Source organism: Schistocerca piceifrons, chromosome X (genome assembly GCF_021461385.2).
Source record: "Schistocerca piceifrons isolate TAMUIC-IGC-003096 chromosome X, iqSchPice1.1, whole genome shotgun sequence".
NCBI classification, from domain to species: Eukaryota; Metazoa; Arthropoda; class Insecta; order Orthoptera; family Acrididae; genus Schistocerca; species Schistocerca piceifrons.
This window is the reverse complement of record NC_060149.1, coordinates 446,352,975-446,374,423: the sequence shown is the minus strand read 5'-3', so window position 1 is coordinate 446,374,423 and position 21,449 is coordinate 446,352,975. Positions and strand designations below refer to the sequence as shown.

General features: G+C 37.8%; 1 protein-coding gene across 1 annotated transcript in view; it reads right to left on the bottom strand.

Annotated features, from left to right (window-relative positions):
* The window catches only part of LOC124721545 (cytochrome P450 4c3-like), a 173,931-nt gene extending 156,356 nt beyond the window's left edge, over positions 1-17,575 (bottom strand). The window contains exon 1 of the mRNA XM_047246573.1: positions 17,324-17,575. Coding sequence (XP_047102529.1) covers positions 17,324-17,498 — 175 coding nt within the window. The 5' untranslated portion in view covers positions 17,499-17,575. The remainder of the gene's footprint in view (positions 1-17,323) is intronic.
* Between the last annotated feature and the right edge of the window lie 3,874 nt (positions 17,576-21,449).

The window sequence follows — 21,449 nt, the reverse complement described above, 5'->3', positions numbered from 1 at the left end:
GCAAAATGTGTCAACTTACTGATTTGCCTCTCCCCAAGATTTGCAAAGATTCTAAATGCAAATGTGGCTGGACTAGGTTGTTTTAGGAGTTTCGAAAATATTCTTTTTCCAGTTTAAATTCTAATCAATATGAACACCTAACAGTTTAGAAGCTACCAACCTATTTATTATTTCCTCACCATGTCTTACACTTATCATTGGTGTAGTACCCGTATATGTGCAGAACAGAATATGTTATGTCTTTTCATAAATGAGGGTGATGCCATTTGCAGAAAACCAGTCGATGAGACTCTGAAGAATATTATTTGCCAGTTCTGTTTCTGTATGTACGCTTAGGTTGATTACAATATTCTTGTCATCTACAAAAAGAACTCATTCCGCTTGTTGTATATGAGAAGATCGTGTTTGAAAATGATGAATGGTTGACATCAGCTAGTAGTGTGACTGGACCATGTTTTCATTCTTAATGAAAACCAGTTGTGAAATAACAAGCTGAAACTTTAGGCACATTGAACCCTTCGAAAAGACTTGTAGGGTGGACTTCATAATATGACAAAATTCTTGAGGAGAGACATTAGACAGGGCTGAAATTTCAAACTGAGTAAAACAGAAGAAAATGTCATTGGCCTCAAAAAAATAAAAAAAATTCATCCAAATTATCAAGCAAATCAAGAGGCAATATCAGAAAGATCTGATCAGATCAGTAGAAAAAACTACCACAAAACCAATCACAAAGGTTATGACAATATCTATGGGCAAGAACTACAAAAATTCAACTGCCCTGCTGAAGAAAAAAGAGAGGAAAATAGAAGTAGTAACAAGGAAAATGCCAAATCTGTGACACAAGCACAGGACTGGGCTATTGGCCTGATTGTAGGTAGAGTACAGCCTTTCCTCATCATGGAACTAGGAGGGAGTAAGTGGTGAGCCCAGCAACCTGTTGTGCCCATTCTCACCAGTAATCATTTGATAGGTGGCTGAGTGAACTTGAAGCCATCCTGGAAGGACTGGAATGAGGAAAAATCCCCACGCCCCAGAGACAGAAATGAACTCAGAACCTTCAGGCCTAGATTCTAGTGCCCTACCAGTTAGACTACAGTGTCCATTCCCTACACCTGAGTCTATCTAAAATTTGGATAACAGAAAAATTCCCCAATGACTGAACCATAGCTATAATCTATCAATCTACAGGAAAGATGAAAAGAGGAATCAAGATAACTTCAGAAGTAAACTCCTCCTGGACAGCACTTACAAGGCTCTATATGGCAAGATTAAACAACAAGAAGAGGAAGAAGTAGGTGAATACCAGGGAGACATCAGATGCCGGTGAAGCTGCACAGAACATATCATTACTTTAAAATTAGTAATGGAATATCACAGGAAACAAAACAAGACACTGGCAGTAATCTTTGTATATTTCAAGAATGCATATTAATGTGTCTGTGACCTTCTATACAATAAAATCTTAAACCCAGAATTTGTAAAATTGATAGAACTGACCCCAACCAAATCTGAAATAAAGTTCAGAGGAGATTTCTCTGAGTCATTCTGCATAAAGCAGGTTTAACACTGCTGCCCAACTGTGCTTTTGAATATACGAAGGTGGTTTGAAACGTTCTTGGAACAGAATATAAAAAACGTACTTACATCACTGAAACTTCTTTACTTTTCAATGTAGTCTTCTGGTATATTAATGCATTTGGTTCAACGATGTTCCAGTGCCTTGATCCTAACTCGAAAATGAATTTCCTCCAGGCCTGCAAAATAGTTGTCAACTCCAGCTATCAATTCTTCATTTGAAGGGAATCTTCATTTCTGGTTTTGGGGAGAGATGGAAGTCTGACGGAGCCATATCAGGTGAATAAGGGAGGCATGGCAACAATTCATACCTTAGTTCATGTAATTTTTCCATTGTGTGTATCTTTTGTTGCAATTTATCCAGGAGGTTAGCATAGTATTATCCAGTAATTATTTGCCCAGTGGAGAGATAATCTACAAGCAAAATCCCATTCACATCCCAGAACACTGATGCCATGACCTTTCCCACCATAGGAATTGTCTTTGCTTTCTTTGGTGGTGGAGAATCAGGATGTTTCCACTGCTTTCACTGTTGTTTTGTCTCTGGGGTATAGTAGTGCACCCAAGTTTCACCTGTGGTCACAAACTGGCACAAAAAATCTTGTTCATTTCTCCTAAAACGGGCCTAACATTGTTCTGATGTGTCCATTCTCATGTATTTTTGATCCAGCATAAAGAGTTGTGGCACCCATCTTGTAGATAATTTTTTCATTTCTAATTCTTCAGTTAAAATATGATATTCCCTTTCAGATCACATCTGGCAAGTGTGAGCAATTTCATACACTTTCAGTCGTCGATCCTCCATGACCATTTTGTTCACTTTTGCAATGATTTCTGGAGTTGTGACACATCTTGGCTGATCACCGCACAGATCATCATCTAATCTCTCCCAACCAAATTTAAATTCATTTGTCCACTTGGAAACAGTTGAATATGAAGGAGCAGAGTCCCCCAGTGTATTCTGGAAATCAGCATGAATGTCCTTTGCTTTCATACCTTTCTTTATGGGAAACATTACAGAAATCTGGTCTTCAAGTATCCTTCAAAAAGTGTAGAAATTATCTAAACTGACCACCACTCATAAACAAAATCACAACAGATGAATAGGAAATCAAAATTGTGGGCAAATTTAAGTAATTTAAGGACTCAAAATATATAAGGTCAATGACAATCCCATGTGGAAAACAGTTTTTGAAACAACTAACTCTGTATATGTAATCAGGATATTCAAGATGGAAATAACGATAATAGAACATGAATAAACAAAAAATAACAAGAAAAATGCATCACCAATAAGTATGTTCTTGTTGAATAACTTCAGCCATTAGAGGCACTGAGAATCATAATGTCCTAAAGCACATCACTGTCAATTGTGAGACTGTAGCATTTATTCATGCTTCTGAAATCTGTTGATTTTATGGTGAGTCAGGTTTATCTGTGCTATAGGCCCACACTGTATACATGAAAATTCACAAAAAGCTATATCAGTGGTTTCTCTGATATTCACTTAAATGTGGGATCAATGGTTGTGTCCTTTAGGCACTTATGGATTTCATTGCCTCATTTGTATTCTAATCAAATTACCATGTTGGTAGACATTACTGCTTGAGTTTAATCGTTTCCACAAATGGCACGTTGTTTTGGAGTTAGTTGTTTACTGTGTGGGAATCAGCACTGTAAACATGAACTCCATTGAATCTATTTTAAATGCTAACAGAAAAGTAAACCTGTGAGTTCAACTCTCAGTCTGGTAAACAGCTTTAATCTGCCAGAAAGTTTCATATCAGTGCAAACTCTGCTGCAGGCATTCTGGGAACAGAAAAGTAAATTACCAGGAAAAGTTTGCCACAAATGAACTAGGGCTTCTGAGAACAGATCCTTTGATTGATTTGATTGAGAGAGTAATGAAATTAAATAAGCATGTCTATAAGTGAATATTTAACAAGAAAGTATACAATTAGCACCAGTTGTTGTGTGGGTGCAGCATAAGAATGTTTTATTTTGAGCCCAGAAGCAAATTCGTGAACTAATACATCAGTTAGGGATGTTGTACATTTATCGAAAAAATGTAAAAGCATGAAAACTCACAGGTACACAAAAATGCAGAATGGAGAGTTGTGAAAGCTTAACCATTATTTTGTGATTGCCCTAAACTGTGCTTAATTATGTATGAAACAACAAAATTCCACGAAAACAATAATTTCTTTTGTCAGATAAGCTATGCATCTTACTATTATTATTATTTCTTTCTTTTCTCAGATGTTATGTCTGGTCAAAAATGGAAAGTGATGTGGATCTTGATCAAGCATCACTTCCTTTTAACTGTACGGTATATGTTATATTGCATTTAGGAACTTTCGGGTAATTGAACATGTATGAATAATTACGGATTTCTGTAGTTGTATATATAAGTTTGGATGTAGCTGTATTGCATTGATGTACTGGTGGATATTGTGTGGTATGACTCCTGTAGTTGATAGTATAATCGGTACAATGTCAACTTTACCCTGATGCCACATGTCCTTGACTTCCTCAGCCAGTTGGATGTATTTTTCAATTTTTTCTCCTGTTTCCTTTTGTATATTTGTTGTATTGGGTGTGGATATTTCGATTAGTTGTGTTAATTTCTTCTTTTTATTGGTGAGTATGATGTCAGGTTTGTTATGTGGTGTTGTTTTATCTGTTATAATGGTTCTGTTCCAGTATAATTTGTATTCATCATTCTCCAGTACATTCTGTGGTGCGTACTTGTATGGGGGAACGTGTTGTTTTATAAGTTTATGTTGTAAGGCAAGCTGTTGATGTATTATTTTTGCTACATTGTCATGTCTTCTGGTGTATTCTGTATTTGCTAGTATTGTACACCCGCTTGTGATGTGATCTACTGTTTCTATTTGTTGTTTGCAAAGTCTGCATTTACCTGTTGTAGTATTCGGATCTTTAATAATATGCTTGCTGTAATATCTGGTGTTTATTGTTTGATCCTGTATTGCAATCATGAATCCTTCCATCTCACTGTATATATTGCCTTTTCTCAGCCATGTGTTGGATGCGTTTTTTTCCAATTTACGTTCTTTGTATCTGTTGATGTTATGTGATCTAAAGGGTTGTAGAAGTGGTTATGAAATTGCAGTGGTGTAGCCAATGTATTTATATGAGTGATTGCTTTGTGTATTTTGCTAGTTTCTGCTCGTTCTAGAAAGAATTTTCTTAAATTGTCTACCTGTCCATAATGTAGGTTTTTTATGTCGATAAATCCCCTTCCTCCTTCCTTTCTGCTTAATGTGAATCTTTCAGTTGCTGAATGTATGTGATGTATTCTATATTTGTTGCATTGTGATCGTGTAAGTGTATTGAGTGCTTCTAGGTCTGTGTTACTCCATTTCACTACTCCAAATTAGTAGGTCAATATTGGTATAGCATAAGTATTTGTAGCTTTTGTCTTGTTTCGTGCTGTCAATTCTGTTTTCAGTATTTTTGTTAGTCTTTGACTATATTTTTCTTTTAGTTCTTCTTTAATATTTGTATTATCTATTCCTATTTTTTGTCTGTATCCTAGATATTTATAGGCATCTGTTTTTTCCATCGCTTCTTTGGAGTCACTGTGGTTATCCAATATGTAATCTTCCTGTTTAGTGTGTTTTCCCCTGACTATGCTATTTTTCTTACATTTGTCTGTTCCAAAAGCCATCTTTATATCATTGCTGAATACTTCTGTTATCTTTAGTAATTGGTTGATTTGTTGTTGCCAGTAGTTTTAGATCATCCATGTATAGCAAATGTGTGATTTTGTGTGGGTATGTTCCAGTAATTTTGTATCCATAATTTGTATTATTTAGCATGTTGGATAGTGGGTTCAGAGCAAGACAGAACCAGAAAGGACTTAATGAGTCTCCTTGGTATATTTCACGCTTAATCTGTATTGGCTGTGATGTGATATTATTTGAATTTGTTTGGTTATTAAGTGTGGCTTTCCAATTTTTCATTACTATGTTTAGAAACAGTATCAATTTAGGATCTACTTTGTATATTTCCAATATCTGTAGTAACCATGAGTGGGCTGCACTATCAAAAGCTTTTTGGTAATCAATGTATGCGTAGTGTAGCGACCTTTGTTTAGTTTTAACTTGATATGTCACCTCTGCATCTATTATCAGTTGCTCTTTACATCCTCATGCTCCTTTGCAACAGCCTTTTTGTTCTTCATTTATAATTTTGTTCTGTGTTGTATGTGTCATTAATTTCTGTGTAATGACTGAAGTTAATATTTTGTATATTGTTGTTAGGCATGTTATGGGGTGATATTTTGCTGGGTTTGCTGTGTCTGCTTGATCTTTAGGTTTCAGATAAGTTATTCCATGTGTAAGTGTATCAGGGAATGTGTATGGGTCTGCATTGTAACTGTTAAATAATTTAGTTAGATGTGAATGTGTTGAGGTGAACTTCTTTAGCCAGAAATTTGCTATTTTATCTTTTCCAGGGGCTTTCCAATTATGAGTAGAATTAATTGCTTGGGTGACTTCATGTTGCAAAATTATCACTTCAGGCATTTGTGGTATTATCTTGTATGTGTCTGTTTCTGCTTGTATCCACCGTGCATGCCTGTTATGTTGTACCAGGTTTGACCATATGTTGCTCCAGAAGTGTTCCATGTCTGTTATGTTTGGTGGATTGTCTATTTTAATGTGTGTGTTATCTATTGTCTGGTAAAATTTCTTTTGGTTTGTGTTGAATGTTTGGTTTTGTTTCCTTCTATTTTCACTTTTTTTCTATCTTCTAAGTAGTTTGGCCAATGCTTGTAATTTCTGCTTCTTTTCATCTAATTGCTCTATCGCTTCTTGTTGTGAGATTTTACCTAACCTTTTTGTTTTTTGCCTGATATTTCATTTCTTATAAATTGTGTTAGCTGTCCAATGTATTTTCTCAGTTTTTCTATTCTGATCTGTAGCCTGTGTTGCCATGCTGGTTTTGTGGGTTTCTTCTGTGTGTTGGTTGGTTCTGATCTCTGCCTAGTGTGTATATTTAGTTTAGTGAGTGCTCCTACATAAACCAGCAGTTGTAACTCTTCCATAGTTGTATTTTCATTTATTTTGTTGTGTATGATTGTGTTGATAGTTTTTATTGTTGTTCCAACTTGTGGGTTATTTGGTGGTCTATGCAAGAATGGTCTAATGTCTGTATTTGTATCTTTGTATTCTATATATGTCAACTAAAATTTTTCTTCTGTATCTAACATGTGTGTCACTTCATGTTCTATTTGTGCTTGTTCTGGTGGCTGTCTTAAGATTTCGTTTTCCTCTGATTGTTTAATTGATGCGTGTTGTTCTTTATTTGTTTTCTCTGGGACGTTTGAGTCCATTACTGTATTTTCTTCTTCTTCTGATTGCACATTATTTTGTTCCAGTATTTTTTGTACTTGTTGTTTGATGTTTTCTAATTCTGACTGGGGTATCCTGTTATTTTTTATTATTACACGGATCTGATCAGCTAGTCGTTGTTCTGTTAAAAATTTTAATTCTGGGTATCTGGCAATAAATGTTGTGTATACTTGTGATCTGTATCCAGTTGTGTTGGTTCCTAGGTTTGTTGCTTGGTAATAACAGAACATGAGGTGTCGATTAACTTCATCTGACCATCTCATCCTCTGTCTTTGTTTTCCTTCTAGGATGGTTGCAGGAAACATATCCTGCAAAACACCTCTATTTGGATTTAAATCATTTCCCAGTTGGCTAGCAGTGTCATTACCATTGTGGGCAGGCATAGGGTTCAAGCATCATCCCCGACCATGATGGCGCTTGTCCGAGGCTTCTTTAGTTCTGTCCTGAACCAAATAATCACACTAAAAGGGGGGTTAGCCCTATTAGTGGTTTGTCCTTTTCGTCGCCTTTTACGACTGGCAGAACATACCGGAGGCCTATTCTTTTCCCGGGCCTCCACGGGATTATTATTATTATTATTATTATTATTATTGCTGTTGTTAATATTATTGGCAGTGCCTGTAGTTGTATAAACTTGCTGATAAGTGTAACTGTTCTACAGCAGACCCTATTAATTTCACACTAAAAATCTAAAACTTTGTGGACACCCAGAATGTATGCTCACTAGCCACCACTGATTAAGATCATTTGTGCCACTGGCCAGGCTACCACTGGCACAATGACACCATCCAGAATGGCTACTTTGGTGCTGTGAATGAGATGACTAGAGAGCGGAATGACACTCAGTTGTCTTCTGTCTGTATGTGAGTGATGGACATAGACAGCTGTTTAGGGAAGACCTAGTGAACTGCCTATTCCTGAGAGCATTTGCCCATGACATCCAGGTCCAGTCCTACGCCTCAGTCTAGGGAGCTATCGATTACAATTCACAGTCACATTTGTTGTTACTACAAGGTAAAGTAACCATTGCCCATTACATAGCACAGGCTTTTATCCCTGTGCTACTGCCATTGGTATGACAGGAAAGTGACATGGATTTCAGTAGGACAATGCACATCTACAGATGGCTGCTGTGACACAATATACCCTGGCCACCAAGATTGCCAGATCTCTCACCAACTGAGCACAAATGGGACATGATGAAGTGGAAACTTACTCGTTCTACAGGGCCTATAAGACTCATTGCTGAACTGCAACAAAGACACAAGTAGCTTGGGACAGTCTACCTCAGGATGCCATTCAGTACCTTTGTGACCATTTTCATGTGAGAATACACACCTGCATTGCCACCAGTGGGGAAAGCATTGTGTATTGGTGCAACTTTTTAAGAACCTTTCACTGTGACGTTTCATTTGGTCTGAATTTGTTATCATATACTCCTACATTGATGAACTACCTCTTACTATACATATCAGTAAAATCACTTTCTATTTGAGGTTGTTGCATTTTTTCCAGCAAGTATGTCTATGCTTTGGAACATATCTTTCTTTTGATTTCATGACTCCTCTCAGTAGTTCATTGTCAAATGTCCATTATTTTGCTATATGTCAGTGTTATACATGGTCCAGTCCCATTAATGGGACCACAGCCTATGTTTGATGCTGACTGCTTTCCATTGGTGATGAAGACTGGCATTTGCACACATGTACCACAAGTGGGTGACCACTGAGCAGTGATAGGTAGCCTTTTCATATGTATCATGTTTTGTGCTCCGTCAGACAAATGGCAGTTGGAACTTGGCCAAGCAACAATCATTGGAAGGTTCAAGGCTAGAAGGGAGCATTATGGTCTGGGGAATGTTTTGTGGCATTTCATGGGTGATCCCTCCATCTGGAAGGCACAATGGATCAATGCAAGTATGCATCTGTCCTTGAGGACCATGTTCTACTCTACATGCAGTTTGATTTTCCTTGGCAGAATGGCGTCAGCCAGTAGGACAGTGCAACATTTCACACAGCACACAGTGCATGTGCATGGTTCAAAGAGCTCCAGAACGAATTTACCATCCTCCCCTGGGCACCAAACTCCCTGGATTTAAGCTCAGTCAAAAATCTATGGGACCACTTTGATGGGGCTGTTTGTGCCGTGGATCTCCAACCTAGTGCATCTAGCCATGGCACTAGAGTAGATGGCTCCACATCCCTATTGGTACCTTTCAGAAACTCATTGACTCTATTCCTGGATGTCCATGATGGCAGGTGGTCACATTAATGTGCTTTTAAGTAATTGATGCAACACAGTATTTATTTAACTTGACTGATTTTCCACATTTTTATCACACATGACCACTCAATGAACAGTATCAGATCTCACATAGAATGTCAATCACAGGTAGACACTTCCAATAAAATATAAATATTTTGGCCAACAGCAAGAAACTTACTCACAGACTGACTCAAAGAAATTAATCAAACATAAGTTACTGAATGATGTTAACTTGATGACTGTGGGACCTGTATTTTCCTACAAGTGTTAACACTGTACTAGCTAATTCTGGGCTGAAGATGTTGATTGGTGTGGGGTGTGAAAAGACTGTCATAATGATATTCTGTGAATTTAATGATTAAACTAAAATGTTTACTACAAGACAAATATTTAGCAGTGTTGTTGATCTTTTGATTCCAAGAAATGATTTGGTTTGACTCTGCGCAAGATGAAAAGAAAAATATTAAAGTTTTAAGTACTATTTGAATGACATACTGTATGCCTCCATGATGCATTACTGGCTTAAGCGTATAATTCCCATGTTCATAATTTTTCTGGTATAATTCATTTTTTAATTAGTGGTTTAATTGAATATCCAAAGGCACACCCAGGTTAAGAAAAATTAGGGCAACAAAAGTATAAGGTTCAGTCAAATGAAAACCAAACACCTGCCACAATGGGACCATGGAATGGTTCCATTCAAAAGTAATTACCATATGCCTTAAGACATTTATTCCACTGGGAGACATGACAGTCAATTCCCATCTAATAGGATCATCCACTGACGGATCCACCCACTCTTGTACTTCGCCAGCCACTGTGGCCGAGCAGTTCTAGGTGTTTCAGTCTGGAACCACGCTGCTGCTATGGTCACAGGTTTGAATCCTGCCTTGGGCATGGATGTGTATGCTGTCCTATGGTTAGTTAGGTTTAAGTAGTTCTAAGTCTAGGGGACTGATGACCTCAGATGTTAAGTCCAATAGTGCTTAGAGCCATTTGAACCATCTTGTACTTCCTTGTCTGGCAGAAACTGATGTCCACACATCTTTCTGCATGTTGCCAAATTTGTTAAAGTTATGTAGTGAAAGATCCACCCTTTATGGAGGATGCTGCAGTATTTCCAACCAAATCGCTGAAGAGTAGCCTTTGCAAACTGGTAGTGTGAGGACAGGCAGGATCATGACCTTCTTCTTTGACTGCCGAGGCTCTCTGCTAATTGGGTTCCTCAGGCATGGAACCACAATCAATGTGCAGTACTATGAAGACACGTTGCAGAAACTGTCACATGCCATACAGTAAAGATGCCCATGAACGCAGTCAGGTGGAATCAGCCTGTTACATGATAATGCCTACCCTGCTGATCAGATGAAGGCTATGCTATTCAGTTGATAACAGCCTCCATATGGCCCAAATCTTTCATGGTGTGATTTTCATCTTTTTGCATCGTGAAGAAATACATGTGTGGATATCTATTTCAGTCAGATGAGAAAGTGCAAGAGTAGGTGTGGTTGTGGACATGTCAGTGGCTGACTGAATTCTATAAAACAGGAACTGATTATCTCATACGCCAATAGGTGAAGTGTCTTAATGAGTGTGGTGAATACTTTTGAATGGAACCATTTCATGGTCCTGTTGTGATGGGTCTTCAGTTTTCATTTGCCTGTGCCTCATATAACCATGGAATCAAATGAGTTTAAGAGCTCAACTGGCAAAGATAATTATGGGTGTGGCCAAACTTTAATTAAGAATACCTCCTAAAACAATGAGTTTTTGAAAAAATTTAATTGGTTACTGGTAAGTTCAAAATTGGGATTATCCACTAAGTTAGGTCCTTTTGTGAAGAAACTTTTATTATCTAACACTGGTTCAAATGGCTCTGAGCACTATGGGACTCAACTTCTGTGGTCATAAGTCCCCTAGAACTTAGAACTACTTAAACCTAACTAACCTAAGGACAGCACACAACACCCAGCCATCACGAGGCAGAGAAAATCCCTGACCCCGCCTATCTAACACTGTTCTGGTAATTATATGCTAATGAGGTAACTACAAATAATGATTTATCTCAGAGGAAATTGTTTTATGGAATATTAATAAGGTCATTGGCGTCAACAAATTATCAACTGTGCTGAGGACAGCAACATTACACAGTGTACTGCATGAATAATATTCTAGAAACCATCTGTACACTGAGTATATACACTGATCAGCTAGAATGTTGTGACCATCGCATGTAGTATCAGTGAGCATGCTGTCCGTGTGTGGAATTGGTAAGGTGCACAATCTATCTAAGTTTGACCAAAGGCAGACTGTGATTTTTGGGAGGCTTGGCAGGAGCATTTCAGAAACTGCATGACTTGTTGGGTGTTTGACAGCTGCTGTGGTGGGTGTCTTCAACACTTGGTGAAACCAAAGTGGGGCCACAAACAGACATCATGGGGTTGCACAGCCACCCCTCATTATGGATTTCATACTTTGAAGGCTGGGCAGACTGGTAAAACAGGAATGGCAGTGAACTGTTGTAGAACTAATATCAGATTTTAGTGATAGGCAGAGTACAAGCATACCTTAACAAACAGTGCATAGAAAACTTCAAACGATGGGCCTCTGCAGCTGATGACCTACACATGTGCCAATGTTAATACCATGTCATCACCCGCTGAAATGAGCACATGACCATCAGCATTGGACATTGGTGCGATGGCAGAAAATTGCATTGTCATATGAATCTTAATAACTTCTTCATCATGCCAGTGGAAGAGCATGAATCCATCATCTTCCAGGAATGTATCTCCTTGAAACTGTAATGTGGAACAGAGACAAGTTCATGGTGGCTCTATTGTGTGGAACATTCACATGTGCACCATGACTGCCTAGGAGTATCGTATACTGGTTGCAGACCATGAACACCCCTTCATGGTGATCATGTTTCCCGATGGCAGTGGCATTTATCAGAAAGGTAGGGTGACATGTCACAAGGCCAAGAGTGTGTTGGCATGGTTCAAGGAATACAGTGATGAGTTCCAGTTAGTGTGCTGGCCCCCCAACTTGCCAGCTCTGAACCTGATTAAATACATCTGAAATATCACTGAACGTAGTGTCAGAGCTCATTGCCCCCTCCCCAGAATTTATAAGAATTAGGTAACTTTTGTGTGCAGATATGGTGCCAACACTCTCCAGTGACCTACTAAAGGCCTCATTTTTTCCATGCCATGAGGTGTTGCCACTGTTATCCATGCCAAAGGTGGACATTCCGGTTGTTAGTTTTCTTGTCATAATGTTCTCACTGATGAGTGTGTAGTGCTTGTATAAGTAGAATCAGTTGAAAGACAAGAAAAAAATATGTTAAGGAGTAGAATGACAGAAAGTAAAGTGACTCCACCTTGCTATGTCAGCTCCTGTTATTATAAAGTCATATTTGGATCTTTTTAGGCCCTTATTTTTGCACCCCTAACCAACAAATCCCATTAATCACAACAATGATTCCACAAAGGTTGTACATCAGATAACAGCTGTCCTCTTGATATGAAAATAAACTTAAATGTTAAAGCATGAAAATAATGTTTTCAGTTTTGGTTTAGTAGCAATATTATTAGAAAAATGTTATTGACCAACATTGTTTGTGCAGAACTTTTTAAATTCTGCTTTTAATTTATTTTTGGATTCTAGCTTTCTGGTATGAACTGGCATCCTATCACTGATATGTGTCACTTGTTTTTGTGTGTTATTCTTACACTCAAAATATGTGAAATGATCCACATACATTAGCAAACAGAAGCAGTAACTATCAACTTTATGACACACTATCAGCCAACAACCTTTTTTTTCATGTGTCATATGTTATCATTAACACATATTATTTGTTGTAAATGTACAAGTATAGTGCAACTATTTCAAATACATATTACAGTCATCCAGAAATATTATAATTTGGATATACTGCTACTTTTCCATTTACAATGTTCAAGTTCTTTTTACTTAATGCAGCAGTCATGATGTTAATGTTAACATGCTGATAAATTTCTGGAAAATACATACCTGAGCACTTTCAATGTGAATGTTAATTTAACTATCTACATTATCCCATAAGTATTAACATGGACGCATAATTTCAGAACACAGATATTATGACAATTTAATAGGTAATGCTAAAAAGAAAATCTTTTATTTTATATTGTTATTATGGACAGCCATAATCTTCCATCTCATCTCTGTGACAACTTGATCACAAAATTTGGATCAGAATTCAGAACTCTACTCTGAAACTCACATGGAGGGGCTAAGTCTCAGGTGTATGTTATGCTTCTAATTTGTAATATCATTTTATTATCCAACAATCTCACTAAATAAGACAACAGGTAGTGAGAATATTCAACATTTCCTAGAATTTATTTTTGCACGTTAATAATGCAAGAACTGTTTTTATGTGCAGTATGAGCTGAATGACTTTTTTAAGATTAGGAGTTGAATTATTTGCTTCATACTAATTACAAACCCATTTACATATCTCTTACTTTCTGTAATTAGCCTACAGAAGGGCCCGATGTGAACTTACAAGATGTGAACTTACATCTGAACCAGTATTAAACATGCTGCAGTAGTACTCACTTTATGGAAATAAACAAAGTCTTTTCCTATTTTTAAACTCAAAGCTGATGTTTTAGAGTAGGTCTGATATTTAAGACTTGGAAACTAATATTTCTCATAACATGTTGGTGCAATTTAGAAGTATTTTAACTTTAGATCACAACCAGAGATTAATATACACTCCTGGAAATTGAAATAAGAACACCGTGAATTCATTGTCCCAGGAAGGGGAAACTTTATTGACACATTCCTGGGGTCAGATACATCACATGATCACACTGACAGAACCACAGGCACATAGACACAGGCAACAGAGCATGCACAATGTCGGCACTAGTACAGTGTATATCCACCTTTCGCAGCAATGCAGGCTGCTATTCTCCCATGGAGACGATCGTAGAGATGCTGGATGTAGTCCTGTGGAACGGCTTGCCATGCCATTTCCACCTGGCGCCTCAGTTGGACCAGCGTTCGTGCTGGACGTGCAGACCGCGTGAGACGACGCTTCATCCAGTCCCAAACATGCTCAATGGGGGACAGATCCGGAGATCTTGCTGGCCAGGGTAGTTGACTTACACCTTCTAGAGCACGTTGGGTGGCACGGGATACATGCGGACGTGCATTGTCCTGTTGGAACAGCAAGTTCCCTTGCCAGTCTAGGAATGGTAGAACGATGGGTTCGATGACGGTTTGGATGTACCGTGCACTATTCAGTGTCCCCTCGACGATCACCAGTGGTGTACGGCCAGTGTAGGAGATCGCTCCCCACACCATGATGCCGGGTGTTGGCCCTGTGTGCCTCGGTCGTACGCAGTCCTGATTGTGGCGCTCACCTGCACGGCACCAAACACGCATACGACCATCATTGGCACCAAGGCAGAAGCGACTCTCATCGCTGAAGACAACACGTCTCCATTCGTCCCTCCATTCACGCCTGTCGCGACACCAATGGAGGCGGGCTGCACGATGTTGGGGCGTGAGCGGAAGACGGCCTAACGGTGTGCGGGACCGTAGCCCAGCTTCATGGAGACGGTTGCGAATGGTCCTCGCCGATACCCCAGGAGCAACAGTGTCCCTAATTTGCTGGGAAGTGGCAGTGCGGTCCCCTACGGCACTGCGTAGGATCCCACGGTCTTGGCGTGCATCCGTGCGTCGCTGCGGTCCGGTCCCAGGTCGACGGGCACGTGCACCTTCCGCCGACCACTGGCGACAACATCGATGTACTGTGGAGACCTCACGCCCCACGTGTTGAGCAATTCGGCGGTACGTCCACCCGGCCTCCCGCATGCCCACTATACGCCCTCGCTCAAAGTCCGCCAACTGCACATGCGGTTCACGTCCACGCTGTCGCGGCATGCTACCAGTGTTAAAGACTGCGATGGAGCTCCGTATGCCACGGCAAACTGGCTCACACTGACGGCGGCGGTGCACAAATGCTGCGCAGCTAGCGCCATTCGACGGCCAACACCGCGGTTCCTGGTGTGTCCGCTGTGCCGTGCGTGTGATCATTGCTTGTACAGCCCTCTCGCAGTGTCCGGAGCAAGTATGGTGGGTCTGACACACCGGTGTCAATGTGTTCTTTTTTCCATTTCCAGGAGTGTACATTCTACGATATCTGTTTGCTTCTTCACACATCATTTTCAGGCCTGTCATATAATAAATCCAGAAGATCGAGCACTTCATCCATTTCTTTTTGTTTCATAAGGGAGAACATCAGATGGTAAAACTTTTCTGTCCTGTCCCCGTAGGCTATCTGCCCCACCCTCTTAAAGCATGTTATGTACATTGTGTATTATATTTGGCCTATTTATTGGCATTGTATTAACTTGACAAATCCTATTCACTGTGAGATTATCCTTGGATGAATAAAGATAACTACATAAAGATAAATAAACACCAAAGTAAATTCATGGTACAGGCAGAAACAATTCTTTGATTTGGCTGTGTAAATAACACAAACATGTATTGACTTCATTTTTCCATTATGTTCATTACAGCAGCTCAACTATACAATCTCATTCTCCAAAAATATGTGTTGTTTGCATTTAACATTCTGAATTTTTTATCGAATTTTTTCCACAATTAAGAAATTAATATCTGTGCACCTGAAGTAATTTTATGCATAAATTTGATGATTAGCAGTACTGTCAGTTAGAATCTTCTGTCCTAACACATGAGCAAAAATAAAGCAATTGGGAGAAGTGTGAAATATTAAACATGAAATAGCTATATTTACGTATATAAGCATATATGAATTTTTTAAAAAAAAGGAAGGAAAACAGTGAGTGAATATATACTGACTTCTGCAAACAAAATCGTGTATATAGATATACAAGATGTAATAACAGATGATTAAGAAATAAAATCAAGAAATAGTGATATGGAAGAACACAAATATTCCATCATAGTCTTTGTTGAAAATATGGGAACTTTGATGAGAAATATGCATAGAATGAAGCACCTGGAAGATTAAATAAGTTCAGGTGGTATAGGCCTTCTAAAAATATTTGTTTCACACTCACATTCATCATTAGCTAAATCAGTTAAGGCTCATTTTTTCTCTAAAAACTTTTCAAGGAATCAACATCATTTCAGTGCAGTTAGCTTTTTGCTCACAGTCAATACATTCTGGTCATGCCTAGTGTGGCTACAAGTATCTTCTAACCAAAGTCAGTTTTAAACTTATTCATAACTTCCATTTTCTTATCCATTATGAATAGGGGGTATAATGCTTTACAGTTCAGTGATAATTACAAAATGCTGTTGTTTGGGAAAATGACTTCCTCAAGATGTTGTTGGGTGAGCTGACAGCTGTAAGGTATTTGCCTCAGTACTTAAAATAGTTTTAAACCATATGTTTTGCTAATACACAAACCCTACACAAGACAATGTGCTTCTGCAAACTGATCTATTTCATACCCTGTGTCTAATTTTTTTTCCAAAAGTTGTTTTATTGTGATAAAGACTCACTCCACATTCTTTACAAAATAATTGATATACTTGCAATTTTCCACGTTTGTCCTAGTTATATACTAATCATTATTGATGGTCATATATACTGAGGTAAAGTTTAGAAACAAGAGCATATTTTCTAATTATTGAAAATATCTGTTAGAAATGTTATAAAGTTGTATGACTCATGTACGTGTTTATATCTGCAATACATTATTATCTGATTTAAAATTCAAAACAAAACAACAAACTTGAAAATGTTCTATATTTAATTTATAATTGTAATCATGAATTACAACCAGATCCACACTTCAGGTAAAGTAAAATGTCATCATTCAATACACCCAAATAACAGCTTTACAAATTAAATAAATGTAGTACAAACTCATATAAACAGTTAAATATGTTAAAAATCAGATATATCTACTTTCACCATAGGCTATTAGCTTACTAGCAAGCAGCAATGCACACGTTTGTTAATGTCCTCCAGTGGAATGTCCAAATGACAATTAAGCTTCCATATTTATCAATTTATAGTCACAGATAATTATTTTTTAACTCACCTTCTGTTGGAACATTGAACTGTAATGCATTTCCTAAAATTGGAATACCTTTAGGTCCAGGAATTTTATCAATTAATATGTGAGTCCTAAGAGTATTGAATTTGTATGGCACAACTTGATGTAAAAGAAGCAGAAACACAATAACCACAACAAAATACACCAAGTAAATCAGCATTTTACTTCACTGATGTATTATTGACACAGTAACGCTTCTTACTGTTGTTTCATACATGAAGCTTCACCACAGCTGTCACTTACTATTTGTGCTGAAGTGTTTACTGCAGATAACAGGAGAAGGTCATGAAATAAGTGGCAAGATTGCACTCAAGCTGATAGGTTTCAAGGCGAATTCCAGTGATAAGTGTCAGATTCCTGGACTCCAAGAATCAAAGGTCTGAAATGGATATTCTTATGTAAGTAAGAGTTTGCAATGAGTAAGATATAATCAGAAATGACCTCATAATGGAAGAACTAGCAATGTGACTAATAACTGAAAAGAAATACAGAAAATGTTTAAATGGAAAAGCATACCCTATGCATGTGAGAAACAAGGGTTTCAGATTAATACCTACATTAAAATTCTCCAGAGGATAAAGATCCGTCTGAAGATCAAGGACAACAGGTTGAAACAGGTTTTCTCAGCATAAACTGGGCTAACAAGAAAATGAAAAAAAAAAATGATGTCCTGAATACTTGTTAGCTGATTTTGATCGTTTGGGATGAACTAATAATCTATAGCTTCATTCTCATTTGATGTCATTTTGTATATTTTTTTTTATTATTTTTTTATGAAAATTAACATTGCTGTTTTATGTTGTTGCATAAGTGACAAACTCTTTTAATCAATACTTTAGCTGGGAAAAAATAGGAAGCTCAAGAGTTAGTGGCATCTCTGCACTGTTAAATGTGTCTATGCATCATCCACCAGTCAGATTCATGTAAGTGGTTGTCATGCCACAATTTTTGTGCAGTAAATTCATCATTTATGAACTTACTGAGCTTGCATTTCGTTTATTGTGAAGATAATAATGGTAATAAAAGAAACTTTGTAACAGTAAACTGCTGTTGCATTCAGGTCAAGCACTCTTACAAAAAAGTTCATAATATACTTGTGGTGCTGCATCTAGTGGAAAAATGGTTAGTGAAGAGTACAGAAATGATATTCACTGATATGACAGAAATTTATAGAGGTGTAGAACAGAGTTTAACAGAAGACTGCAATACTGGCAGAAATACTGAATCAGTCTTCTTTAATTGTTTCACCAAAGAAAATTAAAACACAGTTTCTATTTACCTCATTGCATGGGTGCAAAAAATTACAAATAAAGAAATAAAAGAGTGCAGAACTGAAAAAAAGCTCCACATTCTGCATTAGGTTCTACAGCAGAAACACTGAAGAACTTAATCCTGTTCTAATATAAGGTCATTGGAGGTCTCTGAAACAATGGAGTATCCTATGTGACTGAAATAATGCACACGCCATTCAAGTCTTTAAGAAGAGTCACAGGATAGGTATAGGACCTATCCCATTGATATCAATTAGCTGTAAGATTATGAAACACACACTCATGTACATAAGTATTATTCATAAAAATTATGTCATAATGATTCTGTAAAGACTAAACTGAGATGGTATAACATGGAGACATGTAACTCCTACTCCTCTCCTTGCCCATTTTAAAGCCTGTAAAATTAAGCATGTTCTTTTACTGTAAATGTATTATGGACAAGCAAACACATCACGACAACGCATGCTGTGCAAAGATAATGCTGCAGCAGAAGACCACTTGGATTGACAACAACATGGTGGAAGAATGGTTATGGTACACCATTACGATAACAACGAGTGCCGCACAAAGGTGGTATTACAGCAGACGACTTATACGAAGTGGCTACCATGATGACAGCATTCCAACTACACAGGCTAGGGGATGCTTGATATATACTATTTCCCATGGCAACGGTGTCCCTACCACAAAAGATAGAGGGCTCTACTCTATCCATAAAGGATGTGACAAATGAATGAGACAACAGTTACCTGAATTTTAAATAATTGTAAATTTCTCAAGGTTTAATTAGTTATATTTCTTATTTATTATTTATTATGTTTTATATTGCAACTGGAGCAAACTTTAGAAATGCAATTTCTTGCTTAACCCTCACATTACCAAGCGGGGTATTCTGACTAACCCATGTTCTTTTTTCCCTATAGCAATGTTTTCTGAAGGGCCACATGCCTGTGGCTTCATGACTTTGTACTAAAATGATTGATGTAGAATTCACACTCATGACTGACTAATTTTTTTGGCTTTATCGTGGTTATTCAAGTCATTTGTTGGTGGGGTTGTGAGACTATCCCGCTTGGTATGAAATGTCTTATTTTCTTATTTGTAGAAAAAGAAGATTTTGGGAAATATATCTGTTATTCATCTTCTTTGTTGAGTTTTGCCATAGATCCAATGTTTGTTATTGTTGCTGGTTACTATTGTTGAGTTGAATTTGACGTTCACTGTTGAGCTGACATTACACAACTCAGTATTTCATCTGCAAGTAAGGATGTCTAAATGACTTTCTAGCAAAGAGATCATGGAAATTCTATACAATTCTGATGTCAGTGATGATGAAAATGAATGGGACATTGATAATGAACTGAATGAATTCATGGAACCTCTTGCCAAAGACCATATCATGGCATCAGATGAAGCTGATGAAATATCAGAAGGCACTACACATTCATGTGAACAAGAAGAAGAAGAAGAAGAAGAAGAAGAAGAGGATGATGAAGAAGAAGAAGACGACAAAGAAACTGGAGATTTGTTTGTTTCTAGAAGTGGACTACATTTTTCTAGTGAACAACCAAGAGGTGGGCGGCGTCGACGTCGCAACATTTAGAATGTAACACCTGGCCCAGTGAATGATGGAAAAACAATCAAAACAATAACAGAGTCATTTTTATTATTAATCTCACCAGAAATCGTGAGCATCATTGTAGAAGAAATGAACAGGGAAGCCAAACAAGTAATCTCTTTGTGAAATGCAGCTCATTCTTCGAACAAAATGACATGGAGAGATATAAATGCAACTGAAGTGTACGCCGTATTATCAATTCTAATAGGTGCTGGTCAAACTCATGGACATCGCACAAATACTTCTGATCTGTGGGGAGGTAATGTTGATTTTCGGCAACCATTCTTTTCTACTGCCATGTCAAGAAACCGATTTTTGTCTATACTGAAACTCTTGAGATTTGACAGCAGAGACACAAGAGCACAGAGAATTGAAGAAACCAAGGACTAACTACAAGCCATCGGGGTAGTCTTCTACAAAATTCAATCTAACTTGTGCAAGAATTTCTATCCTTACGAATACGTGACTATTGATGAACAATTAGCAACGTACCAAGGAAACTGCCCTTTTATGGTTTATATGAAGAGCAAGCCTGGCAAGTATGCCATTAAAATTTGGGTTTGTGCTGATTTGAAGACATCTTACTTACTTCAGATCCAAATTTACACAGGAATGGTGGACAATACTCGGGAAGTGAATCAAGGACAGTGAGTTGTTTTGGATCTGATGGAAGGAACCATTTCTGAATAACGGTCATGGTGTAACAACTAATAATTTTTTCACCAGTTTTCCATTGGCTGCTGAACTACTAAAATGAAACTCGACATTGGTTGGTATCTTGCTGTCCAATAAGAAAGAGATTCTGAAGGAATTCTTACCAAACAGAAAGAGAGAAGTTCACTCTTCAATGTTTGGTTTCACAAATGACTTGACCCTACTTTCCTACGTTCCAAAGAAGAGAAAGGCAGTAATACTATTCTCTACTCAGCATAATGAGAGACAACTGAGTGGTGAAGAAAGTGAACACAAACCTGAAATCAAACTGCACTACAACAAAACCAAATGTGCTGTAGATAGTGGGGACAAAATGACAAGAGAATACAGTTGCATTAGAGGAACGAGGTGGTGGCCACTAAGAATCTTCATGGAAATGATAGATATTGCAGCACTGAATGCATATATTCTGTATATTCAAAGATTTCCTGAATGGGAGAAGAATAACTGAAGCCGACGTAAACTCTTCATGACTGAACTGGCATTTGGACTCAGCAAAGGCAAC